This window comes from Pleurodeles waltl, chromosome 7 (assembly GCF_031143425.1).
Source record: "Pleurodeles waltl isolate 20211129_DDA chromosome 7, aPleWal1.hap1.20221129, whole genome shotgun sequence".
In the NCBI taxonomy this organism is placed as follows: Eukaryota; Metazoa; Chordata; class Amphibia; order Caudata; family Salamandridae; genus Pleurodeles; species Pleurodeles waltl.
Genome location: NC_090446.1, coordinates 65,022,646 through 65,050,431, shown reverse-complemented (window position 1 = coordinate 65,050,431; position 27,786 = coordinate 65,022,646). Strand labels below are relative to the sequence as shown.

General features: G+C 42.9%; 1 protein-coding gene across 1 annotated transcript in view; it reads right to left on the bottom strand.

Moving 5' to 3' along the window:
- Positions 1–300: 300 nt before the first annotated feature.
- LOC138303638 (C-type lectin domain family 2 member D-like) overlaps positions 301–27,786 on the bottom strand; it is a 65,111-nt gene continuing 37,625 nt past the window's right edge. Inside the window, exons 2-5 of the mRNA XM_069242935.1 lie at positions 18,863–18,970; positions 13,579–13,808; positions 9,159–9,262; positions 301–650 (exon numbers count right to left, since the gene is read on the bottom strand). Of these exons, the coding sequence (XP_069099036.1) occupies positions 494–650; positions 9,159–9,262; positions 13,579–13,808; positions 18,863–18,970 (599 nt within the window). The 3' untranslated portion in view covers positions 301–493. The remainder of the gene's footprint in view (positions 651–9,158; positions 9,263–13,578; positions 13,809–18,862; positions 18,971–27,786) is intronic.

Sequence of the window (27,786 nt, the reverse complement as noted above, 5' to 3'; positions counted from 1 at the left end):
AGTTGGTTCCATACTGTGAGGCAGGGGAAGCATTGGTTCCGTCAGGTTGCAGGGGAGCTGATGCAGTGTCGGTGGCGAGGCATCGGTTCCATGTGACCCGGCGGGGTCGATGAATCAAGTCGGTCAAGACGTGATGTGTTGACTACGCAGTGGTGCGATCACACCGCAGGACGTCAGCAGCTCTCGATTCTGCAGCATCTGTTTATCGGTGTTCATCCTCCAAAGAATGCAACAATAACTTAAAGGCATGTCTACATAACAGAGATCTTTGTTAGCACCACAAAAATGAGAGACACCAAGTTTTAAATCAGAACATTTATTCTCCAGAAGAAAGAAGTGATAAACCCTGTAGGTAAATGACTCAGTAAATCTGAAAGCATTTTCTTTGTAATTGTGCGGATGACGTAGACTTGTTAAATAAATCATATGGTACATATCATTAGCAGCACTCACTTGCACCCCCCCAAATGTCCAATGTAATACTAGAAAAGTACTAGGAAAAATGTTGTCCAAGGGCAAAAAATCTTTTTATTTTTGTTTCATAGTCGTCCTTCATGCTACATAGACACCTCCTTTTGTTGTAACATCTGGAGCTGCAAATGCCAATTTCATTGAGGTATGCACAGTCCGAGTCTCCTTTTATTGGAAACCTGCAACAAAAATACAACAGTGTCAGTGGATTGCTTACAATGACCATTCTTAGAACTGGAGCCAATATACAAAAGGGCTATGAAAATGTCTTTCGGATTATTTCCAGTCTTTGCCTTTCATCAGAATGCTAGGACTGGGAGTGCAGTTACTGCTCCCTTGTGAGTCAGGAGGAGGAGTTACAGGCAGAGAAGCATATGTTAGAAAAATGCCTAGAGGTTGAAAATGTATTAGATTTGCTGGAGTGAAACAGGAGAGCAAGTGATACAAATCTTTAAGGGCATATGAGGCAGGGGCGGCTTCTCCGCTATGGCGGAGGAGCGTCGCTCTCCTGCGAGCAACAGCAGAAGTTAAACTTTTACACTAAAACCATAATAAACTATGTTTATTATGGCTTTACTATAAAAAGGGGTGGGGCCACGGGCGTGAAAAGGATAACTCCCCCTCAGTGCGCATGTATGTCTGGCTGGCCGTCTGCAATGCATTGCTGGGTTGGAGACAGCAGGCAGAGACTCTCACTCAGCCATCAGCAGCAAAGCAGCATTAGGATTAGACGCATGGCCGGCTGGGAGCCTGTGCCTGCAGTGGAGGACTGACATGGCAAAAAAGCAACGTTTTTTTCTATTATTATATATTTGTTTGTCCCCGGCTCCCCTCCCCCCACCACGTGCCGCGCCGCCCCACCCCTTTTCCCTCCTGCGAGCTGCGACTCATATGAGGCTTATCCTATCTCCCCCAGCATATGTGTTAACAAAAGAGGGCTAAACGTGCATTTTACAGCACTGCACTGCATATGTTTTGAAGTCAGTTTTGAATATTAGCTCCTGTAATATTAGAGTATTTCATAATCAGGCTCGGTAGTCAGGAATATTATATTTCCACAGAAAATGTGTACCCAAGACACCCACACAGTGCATGAATCAGCATTTCACCTGGTTGACAACCACTGCTTCCACCACCAGATTAAGTTTGTCTTGTTATATATACCTATAGGTGAAGTCAACTTGAATGTGTGAAAGTGTATAAAGCTTTCTTACAATATTTTATTTTCAGCCACCCATAGGCCTGAGACTGTTTTGTCTTTTCTACTCTATTGGAAATTATTTTAAACGTGCATGTTTAGTAGTTAAGTTTGACCGACATCTTTATTGTTATATGCCATTTCTTTTTTTCTCCTGATACACTGCTTGGTGTGGAGAAAGGGTTTAAAGGTGCCGACCAGGGCTTCCTCTAGCATCTTGCACAAACTCCTAACCAAGACAACTCTGTCAACAGGGCATCACATGATGCATTAGAGCCTGTCTGGCCTTCCCAAGCTGCACAAACAAAGGCATCTCAATGTACGCCCAGAATATGCCCTGTAGAACCTGTAAAATCAGACTGGGTTAAATTAGACTCACCAACCCTCAGAAAAGTCAATGTACGCCCTGTTGAAAGACATTAGGCTCATTTAAACAAAATAAAGTGTTACAAATGGCAAGAAACACACTGATGTCTATGGTTTCCCTCTTGTTGGTCATCCATTGCTAATAATTGCTCTTTATAATTGTCTTCCTTCTGTATTTCGAAACCATATTGAGTACAACCATTGGCAGAGCCAATGGGTCTGGTCTTAACTGTGTTTAGTATGAATACCTGGACATTTGTCTATTTTGTTTGAAGATCTGCACCCGCCGTTGAAGAACACAGTTACAGTGGTAAATAAAATTGTCATCACGCCTGCGGAAAACCTAATATTTCGCAACCTCTATAAGCAATAGCTTCTACTGTCTATGGCATGCTATAGAAACACCAATTTTTGTCATCTCAAGCACAGTTTTATTATTTGAAAACAGTTCACCAAAGCATTCTCATATGGTCCATAGTTAAGTGCAAGTGTGCATACATGCTTGCAGTTCAAAACATACATGGACTGAGCAGTGAATTCAAGGCAAATGGCAGCCATTTCGATATGTAGTGCATAGTAGAGCAAGGAGCACAACATTGCTAAAGACCTGTTGTGTTTACAGTAGTATTTAAAGATTTCCAAACAACAGCATTAAATTAAATAGCAGGTATTGTTAGGGATTCTGAGAAAGTGGATTGTAGGTAGTCCACCACAAGTAAAAATGCCATTATTCTTGCATTGGTGTTCAGCGGTGGGATCCAGAACATGTGTTTAGCAGTACTACTAATCTATTATTTGAGAAATTAAAAAATCCCTACATAAAACTCCAAGCAAAAATTGATTTTTGTTTTTTTAACTGGCATCACGTCTTTGCGTCATTTTTTATTTTATTTTTTATTCCAATTTTCTCATCTTTTAAAAGTGCATGTCGATTGGAGAACATAACAGAACAAAAATAAATGGTCTTCAGCCCCTTTCAGCATTTGTATAGGCGCCCTGTCAAAGGTCACTTGAGTCTTGTCCAAGAAGGGTTGGAGAAACCTTTCAAGGAACCCAAGCAGGACATTGTGCACTAAGTGCTTGGCCTGTGAGCCCACATGGCTGAGTACATGAAAAGGGCTAATAAAAACTTGGAGGCCAGCCAGAAGTTTATTAAGCAGTGGCATGACTGAAAGCAACTCTTGTGGAGTGCCACCAGGTCATAAAATATGGGTTGTGGCTCCCATGGCACTACAGGACAAATGGAATTCAGCCTGCAGGTTTGCCCCACTGAACGATCCTGAGCTTCAAAAAAGGGACTAAGTCCAAAGGTAGGAATCTTCCCCAGATGAAGAGGATAAAAGTTCCAGCTGGTGATGGACCTACTCTGTTCACAAAATATATATTCCTCCCACTCTGAGCTTTCCCACCAAATGTCAATGTCTTCACAGAGATCTCCTCCTGCGGTTATGTGACAATGTGGAGCCCTCTTCGACCACAGCCTGATGCTTTGCTGCACTAGGGATTTTTATCTTTCATTTCAGAGACTACGGGTCTGATTTAGAACTCAGTGGATTATATGCTATGCCCCAAGTCCAAAGGTAAAACTTCCAACCAGTATAAAACCTGGTTTCTGGACTGCAGAATGCTTACCGCTTTTTGGCACTATTATGAACCTTAAACTTTAACCATACATAACTCCAGCTTTCCTATTTGGATTTTTGTCGTTTTAGTGTCACATAATTTATTAAAGTTTACTCTATTCATCTAATTTGGTTTGGTATTTTTCTTGTGTTGTGCTCTGATTTTATTACTGTTTTAGTACTGCATAAATACTCTGCACATTGCCTCTAAATTAAGTTGTCTGCACTGTGCCATAGCTGCCAGAGGGTTGAGCTCAGTTTAGATTTGTGACTTTAAGGGTTCACTATGACAATGGCTGTGGTTATTTCTTGAGGTGGGTACTCACCCCTAACAACCAGTAAACTAAAATCTTAAAGCACTCATGAATACTCACACAGTGACTGTTAAGTGTGCATACTTAATACCAGGTAGCAGCTTTAAAAATGGTTGCTAATCGGATGTTGCCTAAGAAAAGCATTGTGCCTTCTTTCTCACTGATAGAATGGGGCCGATGGGTAACATGAAATGTGTATTTAGCTGCAGCATAACAGAGTTGAATGCACCTAACACTCCATTACGCAATACCTGCCACAGATACAGGATTTCTAAAATGCAGCAAGTGCACAAAACAACCATTTTGTTTTCCCCCACTGATGCCTGTCACTGCGTTTTTAAGATAGCCAGTGAATAGGCAACACACCACTCCATTCCCACAATGACCACAACATGCTTTCAGTTGGCATCAAGCTTTTTACTCACTCTGCAAGACAGCTCAATGTCTCCCTTTACCCTGCAGAAAAAGATTGCTTTCTATCCCTGCAGTACCTCCAGTATTGAGGTATATACTCCCTAATGAATAAAGGATCCTGGCAGAAAAGGTTTAAACTTTCCCTCTATCCCTCCATGCCTTGTTTTTACAAAGCCTTGAAAGTTTTCTGTACAATTTTTCAGGATGGATTGATCATAGGCAAATACTTGTTTGTTTTCTGCGTACTAATTTCAATAAGATCATCGCCCTCTGGTTCCTCAACTTGCTAAGGCATATCATCTTGATGAGCAAATCTTAGAATGATCTTGTGGTATGCAGATGTTTTACTGGGTAGCAAAACCTTAAAGTAGTCTACAGTATGATCATCGTGGGGAACAGCTCTATAAGTATGCCATGCATCTTCCTCTGAGTAATGCAGTTAGCACTTGATAGGGAGGTAGTGAGCCAGACATCATAGCGCTATCTGAATCTTTATAAGTGTGTGCGAAGTGGGATGGCCCTGGTGAGGATTTTGCCATAATGGAATATGAAAAGTTCTAAGAAAGGCGAGATGGCTGCTTCAAAAGTAAGCCTGGATTTATTTTGGTAGATTGGCTGTGAAATGTGTGGAGGTTGCACCACAATGTGCCTGATAATAAGATCAATAGGTATTGTGCGGTGGACTACATCACGTAATGGTGCCTGGGTGATGCTCAGACTTTTTGCTATTATGTAGGCCTTTTGCAGTGTCAAAGACTTTTTGGAGTCCCCTCAGGAATCAAAAGCTGCTTTTAGTGCTTTCAAAGCTGATCCTCTTCGGGATGGTCCTCAGTGTTTTTAGGAGTAATGTCATTGGTTGTTCTGAAACAGATGTCTCCACTACCAGATGTAAAACACAGAAGTGAAAACTAAGGATATGCAAATAGTGAATGTTTTCCTCTGCAGTCATCTTTGCAAGCTTTGAAAACATTGTTAATGTTGCAAAGCTTTGAAAAAAATAATTTGCTGAAAAATAACATCCAGCAAGTTTTTTTAGCAGGAAAGAAACACAGTCAACTTTGCAAACTCTAGTGCATAAAAACTACAATTTGCACATCTCTGTTCAAAACCAGAGGTGTACCCAGTACATGCATACTTTTTGTGTCTGTTAAACCACTACCAACCAGAAAAAGTATAACATTTGGCATTGGATGACATAATCAGAACAACATCAGAGAGCTCTTTCTGCATTCATTGAGATCTCTGCTCACACCTATTCTTACTCTCACAACTTGTACATCTGATTCTCGTTCGGGGAAACTGAAGACGTACAAACCAGGGGCGACTAGTTCATGTGGGCAAAGGGGCTGCGCCCACCCAATTGCCCTTAACATCAACATCATGCTAATTTTCTAATTACTATTATACAGATTACAATAGTAATTAGAAAGTTAGCTGTGAATGACTAGCTGTCACTCTGACTTTCGAAACAGAGAGGGTCAGGCAGCGAGGCCCCTTTCACAGGCGCATGTGTTAGCGCTCATGTGCCACGTGACACGTGCTCATTGGCCAAACTGATGCTGGGCAAAGTCAGGGCTCACCTTCTTTAAGCCCTTGCCTGTTGAATTTCTGGTCATGCTGTTGACTTTCACAATGTTTCACTGCAAGCGTCATTCAGTAAGGCAGCCGTGGGCGCTGTGGACCTGTCAATCTCCAAGGGACATCTCGGAGGCTTCCTTTGCATATGGCAGGACATTAGGAAAGGCCTTCTCCATATGACCGTGCATTGTGAGACTCAAAGATCTGATGACTTTGGCATCGGGTCACAATCAGAAAATAGATACGGTTGTGCATGCTTAAGTTCTGCATTCACAGTGTATCTGTTAACGTTCATTTCTCCGACATCAGAGAATTGGAGTTTTGGAAGACAGGCAAGGCCTTGTTGCCCTACTGTCCTGGCGACCCATCCCCTGGCCTCCAGCCTTCTCCATACCATCTAGACCAAGGGCCATATTTATACTTTTCTTGCGCCGCATTTGCGTCATTTTTTGACGCAAAAGCGGCGCAATCATACAAAATATAATTGTATTTCGTAAGTTTGCGCCGCTTTTAGCGTAAAAAAATGATAAATATGGGCCCAAATCTCACCAGACAAGGTATGTGTCCCTTTTTTTGTTAAAAGATGCATAAACATTTCGGTGGCAGTGGCTGATCTTTGAAACTGATGAGGTGTAATACTTGCACCGAATAGCAGCGAGCTAGCCAAAATGATCCTATATTCCTATTCTCACTCACACTTATTCCACTCCACTCACACTCATTCATACTCAAAACAAGAAGTTCTGGTCACGGCACCACGTTCGTTCCTTTCTAAAGGGAGATAAGGAAAGACACAGAGAATGGGTGGGGTGAGTGGCAAATGGGCAAGTTTTTTTTACATGGAGAAGGGAGAAGAGAGCACGTTACATATGGAAAACACAAAGCACTACATAATTTAGGCTCCACCTACCGACCGACAACCACATCAGTATTCCCACCCATACCAAGCACCTTAGCTCAGCAAACCTCCTGCTCACCATTGTCCCCCACCTCCAAAGAGCCAGAGCCAATGGTGGCGCCTTTTCGTACCTATATCCTAAATTTTGAAACTTACTCCCCCCTTCACATTAGGGCTGCCAGGAGCAGTACCAGAATTCAGGAAGACATTGGGAACTAGGCTCTTCACATCAGACCCGGCCAGGACAGCATGCTGCCCTCCCTCTACCCATGGCCAGGATGCACTCCGAATGGGATGCGTAACAAGTACAATTGACATCTAACAGAGTGAGAGGCTGCATGGTAATATAGTACAAAGATACCACATCAGCTGTTTATTCAGGATTTTTTTGTGTTTACTTGTAGGACAGTTTGATTGCAGGGAACGTGTCTGCAAAAAAATACAAGTGTGAAGAAAACTTCTTTAAAGCCCACATTCATTGACAGCGCGTCTGCTGCAGGGTTGATTAATACCCGCCCACAAAGATGCGGAGCTTTAAAATCTCAACACATTGTACCGAAGGATGCTTTTTGTAGTTTTTGAAAGTCTGAGAGCAGATTTTGGGCACCAAACTAAAGTTATGCATTAAGGCTGATTACTATTGCGGCGTGTTTTTTCATTGCTTTGTTTGAGAAGAAAATGTGTGGCCCAGATTTGCACGCTGGCTCTGATTTTTTTTAATCTCTAACTTCAATTGCTGTCCTCCCTAGCATAAGCAGAATCTTTTAAAGTGAAATGCAGGCACGATGTTACTTACCCAACCCCAGTGATAGCGCATGGGTGGAATTATTCAAGACTGTTTTTAGGGTCAAGCATGCAAAGCGGTCTGTCCCTGTTGTTATCTCTCTAAAGGCTTGTAACCACGCCCATCAGTTTGGTTGGTTCGTGGGCTTGCCTTTAAAAATGTGCTTGAATTGATTAGTGAAAGGCATGCATACGTCATGTTTTTTTCCGGTGTTTAGCCCCCCTCGAACGCACCTGCCAAATACTAAAAACATACGAGGCTCCAAGTTTTCCATATGGTTTCTGGACTATTTTTTATTTCGTAGGCAGCGTGATCTCGCTGGGCAGTAGTCGAGCGCTTTGCATGACATCAACCCTGTTACATAGATAATTGCACTTTTGCCGTTTACATAGATAACTGGACTTTTGCCATTACATGGATAATTGCACTTTTGCTGATACATTTCACTGCGAGCGTTTCCTTCACGCTAATGGCAACCTTCCGCTCGCTTATGTGAAACTGTTTTTCTTTTCATTTTCAGTTTATGTGTCAAGATAAGTCCGGTTAGGAGTTTACAAAGCTAAATAACTCTAACTCGAGCAAATGCGAGACCCATTGCATTGCAAATGTTTGTTTATCTTCTGACCCCTATGGTGATTTTCTTTGGCTCGTTTGCAATTCGATTTCAATGAGGTACAAAGAGTGGCTGAGGTGGGATAAGTTTACTCCAATATGGTTGAAGCTCTAGCATGAAGCCTTCACCTCTACGTTTTTGTGATGTAAAATCATACCCAAATGGTGTGCCATGATGCCTTGCTTCTAAACCCAATACAGAGATACAGTCACCTCCCTAGACAATGGTAGTATAGTGCCTGCATTCCTATGGCTTGAGGGTGGAAATTAATAACATGAGCGAGAGAGGGGACAGGGTTCCCCTTGAAGATTCAATGAGGGCCTTGTTAGAAAGGGCCTGCCCAGTACTTGTTTTTCTGAGCCCTGCAGGTTCGTTGATGGTAAGTGCGAAAGTGTGGGGGTGGGGGGGCGATGTGGAGACTGCAGTGTCTATTGTTCAGGTGAGGAAGTTTCTAGGCAGGGCCTTTCCTTTTGTGTGTCTGACCACTGCTGCGTGAAGGCTGAATAACAGCCAGAAGCAAGATCTTACTCTTCACTGTACCCATAACCAAGGTACTCCAAACTGGAAACAGCCCCATTACCTGCCCTGTGAAGCATTACTTCACACAAATGATCTAAAACAGACTCTGTTCTATTTCATCTCACCTTGATCCCCAGATGGAAAGAAGAAGAGCATCTCAAGCACAAAAATATAAAGTACAGTATTCCTGTTTTGAGTAAGAATGACTGTGAGTGGAGTGAGAATAAGTATAAGTGAGAATGAAGGTGGAGTGAGAATAAGAATATAGAATATTTTGGGCTAGCTCGCTTTGTTCAGCAAGAGAAACATATCCATCAATTCATATGCTGTGTAGCACAAACAGTATTCTGGACAGAGATGAGGGCAATCAGTATGACTCACCAGTTACTGAAGATGTTCCCATCCACCCATGTCCAAACACTTTTGGAATTCTCGCTCAGTCCAATCCAGTACTCATAAGTTCCTTTGCGATTCATCAAGATGTCCTTTAAACAAGACCAGAGAAAGCACACCATCAAATATGACGATCAAGACCTTGCCAGCCTTCAATTAATTTAATGGGCGGAAGCTGGGTTTCCAACAAGAATCAAGAAGTAAGTAACTCGATATGAAACACATTTTTAACTTAAACGGGCTAACCTAATTGGCTAATTCAAAGTTCACTCAAATATGAGTGATGGGTATTTTATGAACAGGCTATCTGCCTGAAAATCTGAAGTGTCCACTTAGCAAAAGAAAAACAGAGCACTGTACACCAAAAGCAGACATCACTTCTAACCCTCACACCCATGGCAGAGTTTTTTTTAGGGATCTCAGATTAAAGGGTGACATTTTGTGCACACTAGATGAGTGACTGCTAGCATTTTGACTTCTGTGGAACCCCACTTAATCATTACTGGAACCAAAGAAACTCCATTGAATCATTATTGGAATCCGGGTACTCCTACTCAGGGCCAGACTGGGAAACTAAAGCAGCACTGGCAAATTTTGTCAGACCAGCCCCCATAGGGTACAAAGCCAGAGTAAACAAGTCTCACTTCTACAATGGGGCTTGAGTGGCAGGGGTTCTCAAGAAAATGTGGAAATAAATGGCAAAAACAGTGCATTCTAGAACACATTTCCTCATCTCTCCAGAGCCCACTCTCACATGTATTTCATTTGTTTTATAGCGCCTCTCTTACCAGTGTAGAGTGCAACAGCACTTTACATCACACACATACAGAGAAAATGAATAATACATGTGTAAATCAGTGTATAGACAATAGTATATAAGACAAAGGGGACTACAAGGTATAGGATTCACGTCATACATGCTGGTGGGCATTTTTCAAGATTCCTTGGTCGGAGAAAGGATAAACTCAGGATTCACAACACGACACAGTGGTTAGGGTTGACTTTACAAATAATTTATTTCTACCCAAACAAACCCTTTTTTAGCAAAATAAGGATAATCAAAGACTGAAAAAAACATAACTTTCTAAACTATACTATGCAGTTTGCATGCAGCTCTCTGATGGCATTTCATATCTCACTGTGCTAGATTATGACTGTAATATATGATCTGCACAGTAAGAAGGGATCGCTTTGACAAAAGCAATATCCCACTAAAACTGTTGAAACTGCCACTAGACAAAACTCCATCTCTCTCCAGCATGTACATTAATCACCAGAGTTAAGTTTATTGTTGCCTGAAAAGTGTGCTATACAAGGAACTCTGCAGTGCTTTTAAATGTGCTCCACTACTACCAAAAAGCACCCCCCAGTTAAAAAACAGGCCCCTGGCCCTTCCAGCCTCTCGGGGAAATGCCCAATGCCTGATATGGGTAATCTGGCTTTGCTACTGAGTCTTTACTGGAAGTCAGAGACACCTGTCTAAGCATTTTCAATGCTTTGAGCCGCAAAACAATACACAGCAAATACAGAAATGGACATGAAGCAAATAAATACAAAATGATTAAACGTTTAATTTGAAAAATATAAAAAATATTCACCATTTTAATTCTAATAGGAAGGTTGAAGCTTTTCTAAACCTAACTGAGACATCTCATCATCCATACTATATTCTGTTTAATGCACTTACACTGCTCCCATGAATCAATCTGAGGTTAATAATTTAGTTTTTAGCCTCCAACTTCAAATGACTTCACATTTACAGAACGTTTTCAAGTTTTCAACTGTAAATTTTTCTTCTTTATTCATACACCCTCTATTAAACAGTTAATATTATTTATTTTCTTATCAATTGCTGAGTGCCTGAATAGGCTTTACAACCACCAAGGGTCCCTATACCACAGGTTAAGAACATCTGCAATAAAGCATCATCATATATATTGAAGGCATTGTCCTTACAATACAATTTACAGTAAAGTTGTAGTCAGATATGAAAATAAATTCTACTATCTGCTTTGAGGTCTTGTCATCCTACCCAACTCGGGTATATTAATTTTATCCAAACCTGGAATGATGAAAGGTTGAGTGGACATGCTGAGATTTGAATCTGTAAATATGAGATCAGGCACAATTCTCTGCAGTTTACACGTTAGTACAGGATGCCCCTCGCTGGAGCTTAATGCAAATTACAACTCTTACCTTGTGCCAAGTCTTTCATATTTTCCCTAGAACTGACTTTGCCCTCGAGGAGAACATCATGAAGAAATACAAGACAGAAAGTCTCTCCCAGAAAGTGACTTCAGAACAGCTGTTCACGCTGTGCAATCGAACAACTGGATAGTGGCCACAGCCTGATCCACAGCTTCCCAGATCCCACACTTGCGTTCCATAAGAACATCCAACTCACCTCAAATAGGACCTTAATAAATATGACCACTTCACCCCAACCCTGAAGGAAACCAGCTGGCTACACCTTGCAATCCCCACCATCATCAAATCCAGTTGCATCATCTTGGAAGCCTTTATGACCTGCACTCCTTCCTAGCACGCCAGCACTCTCACCATCTACAATGGCTCTTGGCACACCCACGGCCAGGGCACACTCAAATGAGGTGAAGACATTTATAAAAGAAAGAAATGGCCTCCTCTCTCGTAACACCCACACCCGGAACAATACCCTTATGTCAAGACCACCCAAATCCTGCTCGAATTTAGAGAAGAGAAGAAGACACCCCTCCTTAAAGAACTTTTCATCATAAAGCTGCAACAGTAAGACCTGCTTCCACTCTGAGAGCCAGACAAGGACTTCATTTGTGAGCCACATAAGATGGAGACATGGGCTATGATTCTCAAAATAGGTGGTAGACCTCAGGGATGGCTCCTTTGTGATTGTGAAGGGGCATCGCTCCACTGGCTGTGCCAGAAGCAAAAAAATAAAACAAAAGTTTACTATCATTTTATTTTTTTGCTTCTAGCACAGCCAGCAGTGCAGGGAGGGACAGGGCTGGGTCATGGGAGGTGGGGAGAGTGCACCTAAGTACTCATGTGTAATTGGCCAGCCGTTTGAGGCCGGCCAAACACACATGCACACTTAGGTTTCTCCAGCCCAGCTGTGTTTAACAGCCAGGCTAGAGAAACTGCACAGACCCCCAGGGCTGTGTCTAGGCAGCAGTCACTGCCACTCAGACCAATTCAGGTGCTGCTTTCATGCAAGGTTTTGCATGAAAGCAGTGCCAGGATTGCTGAGGAGCCTGTGCTGGTGTCCCAACAGTGAATGCTGGGATAACAGGGACACCAGAAGAAGAGGAGTGCAAGGCAGCAAGAGGCAGTTAGGACGGAGGCAAGGTAAGCGTTTTTTTATTTTTTATTTTACCTCATCTCCGCCCCAATCCTTCTCCTCCCCCGCCCCTCCCCTTGAGTTATGTGGCGTCTGCCGCTGATAAACATGCACCTGATGGTTTACTACCATGCATGGGTGCAGGTATGTCAACTTTAGGTATTAACAAGAGTTTTACAGATGTACGCCCAGAAAGCTACAGAAGTAGCCTATTTGCAGGCATGCTTCTGAAAAACTGTTGCCAGTTCCCATCTACATACATAATTGTACATTACACAACTAGACAAGGTGAAATGTATTTGCCGTCTTGCAAGAAGACCTTTTTTCTCCACAGAGAAAATATTTTTACTGGTGTAGAAACTTCCCATTTACCAATTTGGGGGTACCCCTTGCTGAAGGCATTTACGCTGCACTTGGAACAAGGAATTCTCTGAACATGTAGACAGCAAGAAGGGGTTGGAGAGGGATGTGTGTGTTTTTTCCACAGTATCAAGTGTCTAATATCCTCCCAAAATATTATAATCAGAATATTGATCATCATAGAAGTCTGAAACTACGTATACTTAGGTAAACACAGATTTAATATTACTGACTCCACATCTCTGTGCCTAGATGATATTTGTAGGTCTTCAAGATGGGTAGATGTAGAGTTAAGGATAGTAAATCTAACATTGCTAGCATGTACTTATCTTTACTGTAATCTGGTAACTGGAATTCTTGACATCTTCTCACTCAAAACTGGAATTATTGTGACACAATTACAGAAATTAAAAATACTGACACTCTTTGTTTGTGAGTCTTGCCAAAATCCCCAGGGAAACCACACCATGGAACACCCAATCCCCATTACTTTAGAGGGATTGGATCGCACACAATATTACTCCATCGGGATGCATGGGGTAATACTGAGCTGGAATAAAAGGTTTACACCTGCAAAGTTAACTGTTGTGACCTTGCACCTGTAAATCAAGCAACTATGCATGTACGTTAGACTTACACAGACACACACGTACACAAATGAGTCACTGAAGAAAGAACACGAGGGACACCATTTTTACTTTTTTAGTTTCTTACCAATTCAGCTGTGTCTTCAATTACAGCTAATGTGGAATTCCACGAAGAGCAGATGGCATTGCAAGTTTCCCAATTTTCTTCTTCCATTAAGAAATTATAACATTTTCCCTTGATCCAGATCCAGCTGTCAGGACAAGGGGCAAGGAAGAGAACATCTGTCCTTGGATTCCAATGAAGTTGGAAATCATTTTTCCGATTCTGGACGTCAGTGCAGTTCTCTCCCACCCGAACTTGAAAGAAAGCAGATAATAGTGAATGTATGGTAACGTTTCTATGCCTGATTAAATACATATATTCATATTTGCCAATCTGCAGAACAGCAAATTTCTTGAGAAAATGTACATGAAGAAAAGTATTCTTGTAGGTCTATATACCAGATAAGCTGAAACATTTTGAAACCATAGAAAAAACACAAACTGGAAAGAATTTAATCATTTAAGAAACGGGTGTTATGTATTCATTTATTAGTTGAATAATATTTCCATTGCACGTGTAATAGCATTTTCTAAAGCATTATAAAGTGGACTATTTTGTTATTGTGGATTTAACAAAGGTGAAGGTGAAACGGAAGTACTGTGCAATCAATTAACACAATGCAACAAAAGAGGAATTAAGTGTTTTTGTGACATAAGGTAATTTGCAATTTGGCAGAATGGGAGCACCGACTTAAATCGATTGTGCTCCGACCCACAAACTCGCATCTTCTCAGATCTATTCGGGGAAAGCAATGGGTTTATACTTGTGGAGCCACCGTTTTACATTGGCAGAGTCTCAGCTGGTTCTGCTGGAATAAACCCTAAACCTGTCAACCCATCAGTTTCTGTGACTGTCACTTATTTTTCCTTCTCGGGACCACCATGCAAGGCATGACTGTTTTGGGCAGAACATAGGAACAATGTACCCACACACACAGGGAGAAGACTCCCTGCATTTCAGAGTAACTGTTTTGTGTCTTCCGAGTTTAAACTTGGAGTTTGTTTTCAGAAAACAAACAATTTGGCTGAACATGCCCTTCAAACATGAAACCTACTCAACAAAGCTTCAGTGCCTTCCAAGGAGCTAATATAGCATTAACTCTACTCAGGGCAGTGAGGTGCCCGCTAGTCTGATGGAGCTCTCTATGTATGGGTGGGTGGTCGCAGTGAGCAAAGCTGACAGAATAGCCTCCATTGCCGTGACGGGCTGCCCTACATGCTCTTAGTGTAGCCTATAAACTTGAACATGTGCTTGGGAACATGATAAATACAAGAATCATTTTTTTTAAAGGATTCTCCTTCCCACATTCTACTAATTGCAAAATTGCGAAAATATGGGTTGAAATAAATTATGGATTTCTGGTTTTTCTACAATAAAAGGAGTAGTAACATTAAACATTTTGAGCCCTATTCACAAAATCCATTTGGCAGACTCCCAAATGTCATTCACAAACCTCCAACCAGAGATCTCTGTCTCCGCCACTCCTATCTTTTCTGTAAGGAGCTCTCCACTCCTGTGGTGGCAACCCCCCCCCCAATCCTATACACACATATAGCTATAGGTTTTAGACAGTTATTTGAGAGAGAGAAGGGAGAGGTTAGGAAAATATGTAATAATTACTAAAAAATGGATGGGGTTGATGGAAATTAAAGGAGGGCTTATGGAGTGACATGCTAAAACAAAACACTCACCATCATAAGAGATAGGCAGCTACAATTTGCAAAATGCACACGTAAGCCTACTAAAAAGGGCACTACTGACAAAACAGGCATAAACGTAAGCCACCTTAGCCTTAGGGTAAGTCAAGTACCACACATGACCAACCTATGGTACAACAACACATGGCCATAAACATCAGTGGAGGCAAGCAATATCATGAACATGTAATGAAATATATAAACTAAATTACATTATTTATCTGTAACTTTACTGTTAAGTTTTTTAAAATAAGTTTAAATTGTATTGTTTATAAACAAAATAGCAATTTAATAAAATATAGCTTACATTTTTTTCAATTAAATCCCAAATAAAATAATACATAACTTGCATTCAAGATTGTGACATATTCAGCAGAAATTATACTCTAAAGGGCAAGGGAGGAATAATTGACAGTTAATTTAACTGAATTTCAAATCAATAATTAAATAAAACAATAAATTAAATAAATGAAATGCAACAAAACTGGAGGTATATTTTCATTTATTATTGTGGTAATTCTAGTTAAACCGGAGTTAGGGAAATATGTTTTAATTACAAAAATAAATAGCCTTTATTTTTTAATTTAACATTAATTTTCTTAAAATTCCCACTTATTTTCTGTAAGGAGATCACAGCTCCAGTGGTGGAGATCTTCATGAACAGTCAGAATGTTATTAGCATAAGTTTGATCACAGAAGTCTCCACGCCCTCGTTTGAGTTTACATATGGGCAGATAGCTTGGCATGGAATCAGTGAATTCCCTCCATGTGGTGATTTACACTTGGTTGTAAGTGAGGATCTAAACATGCAGAGATCTACCTACCTTTGGGAAGAGTCCTCCTAATGTGGTTTTAGTGAAAACGGTGTGAATTGACTAGATTTAGTCCATCATTGTAAAATTGTTAACATGCATTTACAAATACTCAAGTGACGCAAGAAAGATTCGGTATGTTGGCTGAATGATTGCAATGCTCTTGTTTACCAATACGGTAGTACCAAATGGGCACCGTAAAGAGACTGCATAGTGTAAGACAAGAAGGACCTTGCAAACAGAGAGATACAGGGCCCGATCCGCATAGTGTCTCTAATTGCCCACTACAGAGGTTTACTGCTGCACCAGACTGATGAGGGGTGAAACCCCGAAACCGGTCCCAGGATGCTTGTTTCCAGTCCAGGGAAGACCTGGCCTGGTAGTTCGGGGTGGACTGTTCCCATGAGGAACAGGGTCAAGACTTATTTGCATATGGCTGGGTCCAAACTGTGGTGGCATGGTGAGCAAAAGAACGATGGATTAAACCCAGATCTGTGGCTGGGGGTGAGTGTTTGACATTGTTCAGCATTCCGTCCATCACTTGTTCTTTTTGCATTTGAAGAAAAGGAGTTACCAGTCTGCTGATGCCCATAAAGTTATGGTTCTGTGGGTGTTTAGCACATTTGCATCGCATTTTCCTGAGATGACAAAGTACTGGGAATGCCCACAACTACTCTTTTAGTAACAACTATGAAGCTGAGAAATCAGTGGCATACTGGCGTTTACACATGAGGAGCTGTTGCATTTACATAACACTTCACATGTGCCCCTAGCACACTTGCAGATAGGAAGTACATCATTCCATAAGGCAGCTACAGATGGAGGAGACTGTTTGTGCTGTGGCCTCTATGAGTATTATTGCAATGTTGTGCTCGTACTAGCTTTTTCTGTGTTCCTAAGAGACGCACTGGTGTGAAAAGGAGTGAGAACAGGACACTTTGGGCCTGATTACAATCTCAGTGGTCTAACCACTGAGATTGCCAATACGATGGTGAGGAGGCAGGCGTCAAGCTGGCTGCCTCCCCACTACTGTATTGCAATGTTTCAGCCGGGCTGACCAGTGGAAACAGTGCGATGGCATTGGCCTCGGCTCTCACAGAGACCGAGGCCAATGCTGCAGCACACAGCACACTCGGAAAGCGCACTGCCTGCCATGGCAGACAGTGGGCATTTAGACTGTACTGACAGGGGGTTCCCAACTTTGCCTTTCTACCAGCCTTTTCATGACAGGGACCCCGCCATGAAAAGGTTGGCAGAAATGAAAATCATGATAAGCACGACAGTGCTCACTTAACCACCACCATGGCTGACCAAGACTTGGACCACCACCAAGCCGTCAGGATCAATGATGCAGCGGTGGTCTGATGGTGGTTTGACCTCCAGCATCCTGATCTGGCGGTCAGATCATCAGGGACACGGTGGTGGGCCAGCGACACAGGTACAGCGGTTTTGTGGACCGCTGTACTCGTAATCAGGCCCTTAGGAATTAGAGCAGGTGTATGCATGAGTAGCGAGTATGTGGATGTAGTGTGGCCTACATCAGAAAAGCATTTGTGCTGTGAGTGTATGACAGTCTGCTCAAAATGTGTTGCAGGAAGAGTGAGGCTGCACTTATGCAAGTGTTTAGCAAAAGTGTGAGAACAGACAACTCCTCCACAAGGAAAACTGGCTATGGGTGCTTTTGATGAGTTATATATCGAAAGCCATAGACTTTTTCTATGCATCAGTCTAACTTGTGCTTGAGAAAACCTTGTGAATTGTCCTCTGTGGCACATCTCTAGACGCTGGAAACAGAGCTGAACTGGGTAAGAAGATAGCTACTACCTAAAGAACAGGCTGGTCTACTCTCAGTAACTTGCTAAAGGACATTTAATACACTATGGAGCATTGGGACAGCAGAAGATTATCCTAGTTTTCAGGACTGATAACTATAAGTGTTTTCATCTCACCTGAGGCATGCGTTGAGCACTATACTTTTCAATGTATGACCTGAGATGTGAAAGTGGGACATACTGACCACTCACCAAGTACACTGGACAATTTCTGCGGATGCTAGGCATGGGTAACTCGAGCACTCCATCTGTGTTTGATGACCAACACAGCCGATACCAATAGGGAGGTTGGAAGGTAATATTTGCGATTGACGATCCTGAGCACAGCGAGAAGTTTAACTGCTGCCCTCTGTGCCCTTTTAGGTAGTTGGTGTATTTGTTAAGGTCATTTCCGTTGCAAACCATGTTTAATCAACAAAATAGTCATAAAGAAAAACATCAAGGTGTAAGTATGTATATATGTTTGTGATATATGAACAGCAAAAGCATAGCTGTTAGGTAAAAGGCCGCTGTAGAACCTCAAAGACGAAGATGCAACTGGTGTGTTTTACTTTGGGGTACATGTGATATTATATTTTTTAAGTTCCCCATAACCAGGAAAATGACTGAATACTCCAATATGAACTGTAGGGGCACTGTGTTTAGAAAAGTGGAACAAGTGTGTGCAAGTACTATTTTTTCAGTCTCTGTGGTACTAGTATTTTCAGCTGTTATACCTCCAGCCAGCTGTCGTTCAAGTAAGAATGGCTACAACAAGATCTGTTGCTATGTAATATATGGTATTTCTATTCCTCGAAAGGTGGTAGAATGATGTACAAGTTCAAAGACAAGCATTGAGTCAGTGAGTGATTGAAGAACTACCTTGGTTGTGGGCAGTTAATGCACTATGATATAGTGTTCTTTAAAGAGGTGCAGTAAAAAAGTAAATACAATGTTTCAAACAAAGCAAGAATTGATTATAACTCACCTGCAATGATTCCAATCAAGGCGAGACAAACGATAAACAAAACTGTTGTAAGTCCAACAAAGAATTTTTCACTGGTAGTAGGTTTACAGCAACCTGTCCATTTATGGGCTGGAAAAAATAAATAGGCATATTTCATTTAGCAGCTGTGGTGTTGCTGTGCCACAAACAATTCCCAGGGACTGAAAAGTCCTTACTGTCCCCTCCTTGTAGTGTCATTATAGCCTACAACCTCTTTCGTGCAACCGTCTCCATACTCCTTCCAGCCCTTCTCTCTTTCGTGTTCTCCCCTCCTCCCCAACCTAAACCACCACATTTCCAACACACTTCCCGCTGACCTCATTCCTATCCTCAAACTCACCAATCTCTCTTCCACCCTTTTCTTCCATTTTTTCATCTCAGTATTAAGCCTCAACAAAACAGCATCCCTGCTGCGCCCAGCCCTTCATCAATTAATTTACTCACTGCTTCCTCTCCCCCCCTCCCCAGAAGTCTTTGTCGCCCCACCCCCCCTTCCCCCATGAAGGAACCCTTGGCATGTTTAGCTCTCACATGGGTCTCACATTCTTCATGGACAACACAGCCTCAAGATATTAGCAATTAACCATGATAAAGGCTTGGTTCATCTAATGTTAGATCACTCAATAATTTTCTGCATATGTGCAGACCAGACAACCAATACATCGTCCTAGTAGGTCTTCCAAAATGTGATTTCTCAAACATTAACACGGTCAACAGCTTTGTCACTCACACACTTTCTCTCTCAACCATCAGCATCCCTCTCTCATCTCCAAGACGTTTCTGTCACAACCACCAGCTTCCCTCACTCACTCACATCCAGCACTTTTTCCTCTCTACATCTGGAACCCTCAGTCAAATCCAGCACTTTTCTCTCTCTCTACCACAGCATCCCTCACTCACACCCAGCACTTTTATCAGCACTTTTCTGTCTGTAGTGCAGTATCCCGCTCTCATATCCAGCTCTTTTCTGTGTCTAGTACAGCATCTCACACCCCGCACTTTTCCGTCTCTAGTATAGCATCCCTCACTCACATTCAACAGTTTTCTGTCTCTACCACCAGCATCCCTCACTCATATCCAGCACTTTTCTGTCTCTACCACAGCATCCCTCTCTCATATCCAGCACTTTTCTGCCTCTAGTATAGCATCCCTCTCTCACAATTAGCACATTTCTCTCTCTACCACTGTACCCCTCACTCACATAGAGCACTTTTTTCTCTCTACACTCACAACCCTCACTCACATTCAGCAATTTTCTGTCCCTACCACAGCAACCCTCACTCATATCCAGCACTTTTTTGTCTCTACACCCTCCACCCTCACTCACATCCAGCACTTTTCTCTCTCTCTACAACAGCACCCCTCACTCATGTGAAAGCTGAATTAATTAATCATAAATATGCATTTTTTGTAGCTAAGAATTGACCTGAATTATGCTAAAATAGAGAAATCGAGTGTTTGGAAAATGTGCCCACCTAAGTGGCAATCATATTGGTACGACCTTAATAAAGAATTAATATTAACAGTTTTTAAATAATATGCACATATAGAATTAAATGTATTAGTGGACCATACTGATGTATTAATGACATATATTTACTTAATTTTTATAAGCATAGAGTAATTATGAAATTTTGGGCCTAGTAGACAAAGCCTCATGTTAAGTTTCATAGCATAAATAAATGTTCGTAAGTGTTTTCTGTTTCAAGCAAGAATTTTTCACTTGTTATTTGTTCACACAGTGTTGACCAAATAGATTTGTGATGTAACTTTAAATTAGATGATGTCTTAAACTTTCTTGTGAGAACTGTCTGCTGCAATACGATGTACTACCTAGAGATACATTTGTATCTTTGGTGTATGAGAAGCTATCATTCCCAGGACTTGACAGTGGCTTTACTGACTGGAGTTATGAATTGCAACTAAAAGTTACCTGACGGAAACTGGTGACAGGAATAGGAGAAGAGGAGCCATTCATCGACTTGTGAAAGACTGTCTAACTAGATCACAGACTTAAGAGATAATGTTCTACTGTGAACATTCGATATTCTGACCAATGACGACTCGAGAAATAACTTTATGGATTTAACTTATCCTGACTGCACTTACCAGAGTGGCCCCCAGACAGTTCCAGAGCAGTTCCTGATACCCTTTCTTTTAGTAGCTAACATTGATTGTTAATGCTATTAATGCTCTTTCCTTAGTTTTATACCCCTTCTAAGTTGGTTCAGTTAACTTAGAGCCCAATCGTGGCTGAGCCAATACGCTTCATTTCCCCCTGCCAATGCTGACCAGACAGATGTCCAACTGACGAAGAAGTCTCTGCTTGCTGATCCGTTCAGGAGAGGTATAATAAAATAAAATTGTTTTACATATTTTCAGGGGAGGTCAGCATTTCAGCTGTCGATCTACACTGAATGCTTCAACCATTAACAGTAGCTCTGCAGCAAACCATTCCATCATTCCACACAAAGGAAGTCTTTGAAGAGCAGGTCTGGGTGTGCAGAGACAATACTTTAATCCTTCATAATATATCGGTTGTCGTCACAAGTAAAAGTCCGACATGTTCTGGTACTTGCAGGCTTTGACATCACAATCCTACATATGTCTTCTCAATTTAAAGTCAGTGTTTTACGGTAGGTCAGCGGTCTTCTTCCATAGACGTTTCACTGTTTTTACAGATGTTCAACTGATCTTACCTTTTCAGCAGTCGCCCTACAGCCTCTATTCTGTAGCAAGGGTTAATTCTCTCTGCAGCAAGTCATCAGGCGCTGATGTCCACAGGAAGTCTTTGAAGGTCAGGTCTGGAAGTGCCAAACTATGTCATCATCTACAGTGCACAGATGTTTGTCCCAGTAAAACTCTTGTAAACTCTGGTACTTGTAGTTCTTTCTCATCACAGTTGTTTACATTTCTTCTCAAATCAGTATCACATCACATGCCAGCAATCTTCTTATGCTCATTTCACAGATTTTACCCATCTTCAGAGAAGCTTAGCATTTTATCAAGTGCTCATACCTGAATGCTTCAAACAGTAACGTTCAAATGCTTTTAGTAATCAAAGTTGCATGTCCATGGCGGAAACAACCAGGACCTGAAAATGTGCAACGAGAAGGTGAGGTTGCTTTTATCATATAAGTGTGTGGGTCCTCAATACTACAAAAGGGCTACCCACAATTAGTTAAAACTTGTGGCAACTTTAGAAAGAGCCTGCCACTGTTTTTTAGGGCCAATTAGTGAAGATATGATCCACAAAGGCATTCAAATCATGCCAGTGGAATAATAGGCAAAAAACTATTTCATTGTGTAGGTCTTGCTAAAAAGTCCCCTAAATAAGCTTAGATGGGTATAAAATAGTAATTCCTAATCGCCATTTACGAAAAGGCTAGAAAATTTTCCAAAGTTATTTCCTGCTTGGTTTTTAAATTCTGAATTAATGCTGCATTTAGATGTTTAATTATTTAAGAATGAAAGTATATTTATAAAAATGTATTTTATACCAACTGAGTCAAAACAGACTTAAAAGCAGTTCTGCCACTCATCACACCTCAAGAACTGGAATACAGACAGTGTGCATTCCGAGGGTGCTGGGCAGGGGGGCCCCTGCAGTGCCCATGACCACAGCCCAAGGCTTCCTTTCTGCCAACCTTTTCATGGCGGCTAAACTGTCATGAAACACTGGTGAAAAGGGGACTTGTGACCAGCATGGTGGCACTGAACTCGAGTCTGACCACCGTCAGCCCGTCAGGAACTATGTTTCTGGCAGGGACAGCAGTCACCTGGCGATCATACCGCCAGGGTTATAATGTAGCAGTCAGACGGACTGGAGTGCGGCAGTCCGACCGCAACCGTGAGGCTGGCTATCTCATTACTGCCAGCCTCGTAATGAGGCCTTATATTTGAGGCCACAACATGGGCCTTGCACCATTCCTCTGTTTCTTTTCATCCATTTAGTAAGCAGTTTTGGGGTATAGTAAAGCATACAACTGGTTTTAAATTGTTGTAGCTTCAACCTGCTGGACAATAGCAGTGTAGAGGACGTATTAAATTCCATTGTAAGCATCTGGGTGTCAACCATTGTGCCTAGCTTGCTAGACCATTTATCGGCCAGTTTAATCATATCGTTTTGTTGCAGCATAGAAAAGTAGACATAGAGCCTTTTGATGGGAATTCTATCCCTCTGCTTAAATGGAATATTCAAAAGCTCATTATTCTCAAAAACAGAATATGGGTCATTAATTAATTAGTCCCTCACCTGAAGATACTTAACAAAAGTCTTGGGTGGGACTACAAATTTCCCTTGAAATTCGAATAAAGAACGAAGTGTGCCACATTTGTAAAACTGACAAATAGTTTTGAGCCCCCTACTGTACCACATATAAAGAGTGCAGTCATGCAAGATGTATGAGAAAAGTTATATATATATATAAATATATATATAGATAAGGATGGACACCCATTATATTGTATTTCCTGCACCATTCGACCCAGATATACCATGCATCTTAAATCACCTTGAAATAATTCAGATCACCCAGAATAATATTTTATTTTATTTGTTATCTGGTTGTTGGATTTTTTAGAGGAGTAGGGTGGGAAGTGTGTTAGGATACATGTTTCAATATTTAATATTTGGTTAATTTTTTAAAATTATAATTGGACAGTTAGTTTATTAACTATGCCAATCAATTAATTTAATATATTCATTTGTGTATATTTGTAATTTATTAATGTTAAAGTTTTACCGATTGGTATTTTTAGTGCAATGCTTGAGTGTATTTATATGTCATAAATACTTTTTCTAATTTTGTTTTGCCGGGGTGCTTGTAGAATAGCAAGGTTAGAAGTGTTTTAAATATATATATTTTAAATTTTGGCTTTTTTTAATAGGTTAAATTGTCTCTTAAATGTGCAAGCTGTAATAGATATTTTTATGAAAATGTTATAAAATATTTGGCTGTTTTAAAAAAAATATAGACTAGGGGGGTCATTACAACATTGGCGGTAAAAACCACTTACCGCCGTGCAGAAGACCGCCAATACACCGCCGCGGCCACGGAATTCCGCCACAGCTATTATGACACACATCTCGAAATCCGCCGAAATACAGACACCCACACAAGTCCGCCACACCAAAGGTCAGTGTTAAACTGGCGAAAACGAAACCTCCACCTCCACGCCAACAGAAACATGCCCATGCTATTATGACCCACGAATCCACGCGGCGGTCTTTCAACCGCGGTATTCTATTGGCGGTACACACCGCCGCGCTCAAAATACACACACATCTCCAAAACACCGCCACATTGGACAATTCCAAATACACACAGCTGATACACATACAAACACCACTCCCACACAACCAAGACTATATAAAACACACACCCACATCACCCACAAACACCTACGACCAAAAATTAGTCACGAAAGCCAGAGAGACAACACAGAATAGACAATCCCACCACACAGAGGCACACAACACCATCACCCACACAACATCAACGCACAAAACACCACACACCACTACACATCACCACACACATCAACACTGACACCGCCCCACACATCACACACACCACCCCATGTCACGCCAAAGACACCCCTGCTTTTCCGAGGAGGAGCTCCGGGTCATGGTGGAGGAAATCCTACGGGTAGAGCCACAGCTATTTGGCTCACAGGTGCAGCACACATCCATAGCCAGGAAGATGGAGCTATGGTGCAGACTCATCGACAGGGTCAACGCTGTGGGACAGCATCCAAGAAATCGGGAGGACATCAGGAAGAGGTGGAACGACCTACGGGGGAAGGTGCGTTCAGCGGTCTCCAGGCACAACATCGAGGTTCAGCTGACTGGCGGCGGACCCCCACCTCCTCCCCCACAACTAACAACATGGGAGGAGCAAGTCTTGACCATCATGCATCCAGAGGGCCTCGGAGGAGTCGGTAGAGGAATGGACACTGGTAAGTCAATTCTCAACTATCATATCCCCCACCCTACCTGCATGCTATCACACACCCCCACCCTCACACCCTCCCCTATCACCCAAACTCCTCACTAATATACTAAGAACACAAACCACACATCCCAACACCAAGCCCTGTATGACACAACTAAAGCATGGACACCCATCACTAAAGCATGCTCCTTGCACATACCCATTACAACCCCTAACCATCATCACACAAGCCCCCACACAGGAATGCTTCCACTGGGGTACACGGTCACCCACCCATTGCACACCATGACACACACACATGCAATAATCATGCTCTTATGCCCCTGCAGGATCACGAAGGACCGTCACCACCCCGGAGGGTCCAGACAACTCCACTCCACCCACAGAAGAGGCCCACAGTGACGATAGCAGCTCTGCCCTACTGGATCCTGATGACCAGCCCGGACCATCGTGGGCCTCGGGACAGTCGGTTCCCCTTGCACAGGCACAGCCCAACACTGACTTTCCACCCTCTGGTAACACCAGCACAGCACCCACCCAGCGGGCCCAAACCTCCGTATCCAGGACAGGTCAATCAGCTGTGTGTCCACCACTACAGGGAACCCAGGTTAACCCACCACCCCAACAACAACAGGGACCTGGGGGCAGTGGTAGTGGGCACACGGTCCACGGGACGGAGGCACAGGAACACAGGGGGACTGGGAGGGCTGCTGTGCGACAGGGGGCGGACAGGCATAGGGAACCCACTCTCCACGAGGCCCTATCCTCCATCATGGGCGCATACCACCACTCCCAGGAGACGATGGCGACGGTCCTGGTCAAGTTTCAGGAGACCCAGCGCCTGCAGGAGGACCAGTATTTGGGGTTTAAGGAGGAGCTCAGGACCATCAGCTCTGCCTTGGGCACCATCGTAGGGGTGCTGAAGGACATACAGCAGACCTTGAGGGACACCGTGGCACTCCAAGGGGCCCCTGACACTAGCATGGACGATGAACTGCCCACCACCTCCGCCGGCGCTAGTGGACAGGACGCCCCACCACAGGACCACCACACCAGCACCCCACCCCCTGCAGACGGACAACCACCACGCAAGTGGTCCCTGAGATCCAGGAACAGGACAGAGCAAGATGGCAAGACCCCCGCCAGGAAATGAGACCACCCTGATTGTCCTCCCACTGTCCTACTTTGTTACCCTGTCCATACTTAAACTGCCCCAGCTCCACTTTCTATGCCCATATGGGCAGTGCACCTGTGAGACTAATAGACTGGACTGTGCCATGGACATTCCTCCACCATCACCCCTCACCATTTTACAACCCCCCTCCATTTTTGAGCACTTAAATAAACACCCTTGAACCAAAAAACAATCTGGAGTCAGTCTATGATTTGGTAAAATGTATTATCAATGACAGTGTCAAAATGCGTTTCTAGTTGTAAAGGCAACATACCTATGTGACACATCACAAATCCTTGAAGGATGCATGCAGATGACACACGTTGGTAAGCACACCTGTGAAACCGTAATGGAAAGGAACAACTCAGTTAACAAATAATCCTATGAAATTACACACAGGATAGAGGAAGACGTGTGAGAGTGAATGTAATGGTAAAAATGAAAATGTTCTCACCTGTGTGTCACTGGAAATATTGCTGTATGACTGACTCCCTGTTGTCGTTGTCTTCTTCCTCAGCTACCTCCTCATCACTGTCCACAGGCTCCACAGGCTCCACAGCTGCCACAACATCTCATCTGGTCATCTGGACCATCCTCCTGCAGAAAAGGCACCTGGCGTCGCAATGCAAGATTGTGAAGCATCGAGCAGGCGATGATGATCTGGCACACCTTCTTCGGTGAGTAGAATAGGGAACCACCTGTCATATGGAGGCACCTGAACCTGGCCTTCAGGAGGCCGAAGGTGCGTTCGATCACCCTCCTAGTCCGCCCATGGGCCTCATTGTACCGTTCCTCTGCCCTGGTCCTGGGATTCCTCACTGGGGTCAATAGCCAGGACAGGTTGGGGTAACCAGAGTCCCCTAATAGCCACACACGGTGCCTCTGGAGTTGACCCATCATATCAGGGATGCTGCTATTCCGCAGGATGTAGGCGTCATGCACTGAGCCAGGAAACATAGCATTTACCTGAGAGATGTACTGGTCTGCCAAACATACCATCTGTACATTCATGGAATGATAACTCTTCCGGTTCCTGTACACCTGTTCACTCCTGTGGGGGGGACCAGAGCTACATGGGTCCCATCAATAGCACCTATGATGTTGGGGATATGTCCAAGGGCATAGAAGTCACCTTTGACTGTAGCCAAATCTTCCACCTCAGGGAAAATGATGTATCTCCTTACGTGTTTCAGCAGGGCAGACAACACTCTGGACAGCACGTTGGAAAACATAGGCTGGGACATCCCTGATGCCATGGCCACTGTTGTCTGAAAAGACCCACTTGCAAGGAAATGGAGCACTGACAGCACCTGCACGTCAGGGGGGATTCCAGTGGGATGGCGGATTGGTGACATCAGGTCTGGCTCCAACTGGGTACATAGTTCCTGGATAGTGGCACAGTCAAACCTGTAGGTGACGATTAAATGTCGCTCCTCCATTGTCAACAGGTCCACCAGCGGTCGGTACACCGGAGGATTCCGCCATCTTCTCAATTGTCCCAAATGACGGTGCCTAGGAAGGACAACAGCGACCACAGAGTCAACTTTTTTCCAGGTATGTACCCACAGTTACACAGAACACGACACCAAACACAAAACCCTTCCTGTATGTGTGTTGAGTGTAGGCCTAGCTATGTGTGACGCAGAAGTAAATGAAGCCATGTGGGCCCCTGAAATGGTGGCTGCCTGACCTCTAAACTGGGACAATGGGATTGTGGGTTGCACACTGTCGCGGTAGGCGGTCGTAGACCGCTGCACAATGCTGCATTGGTTAAC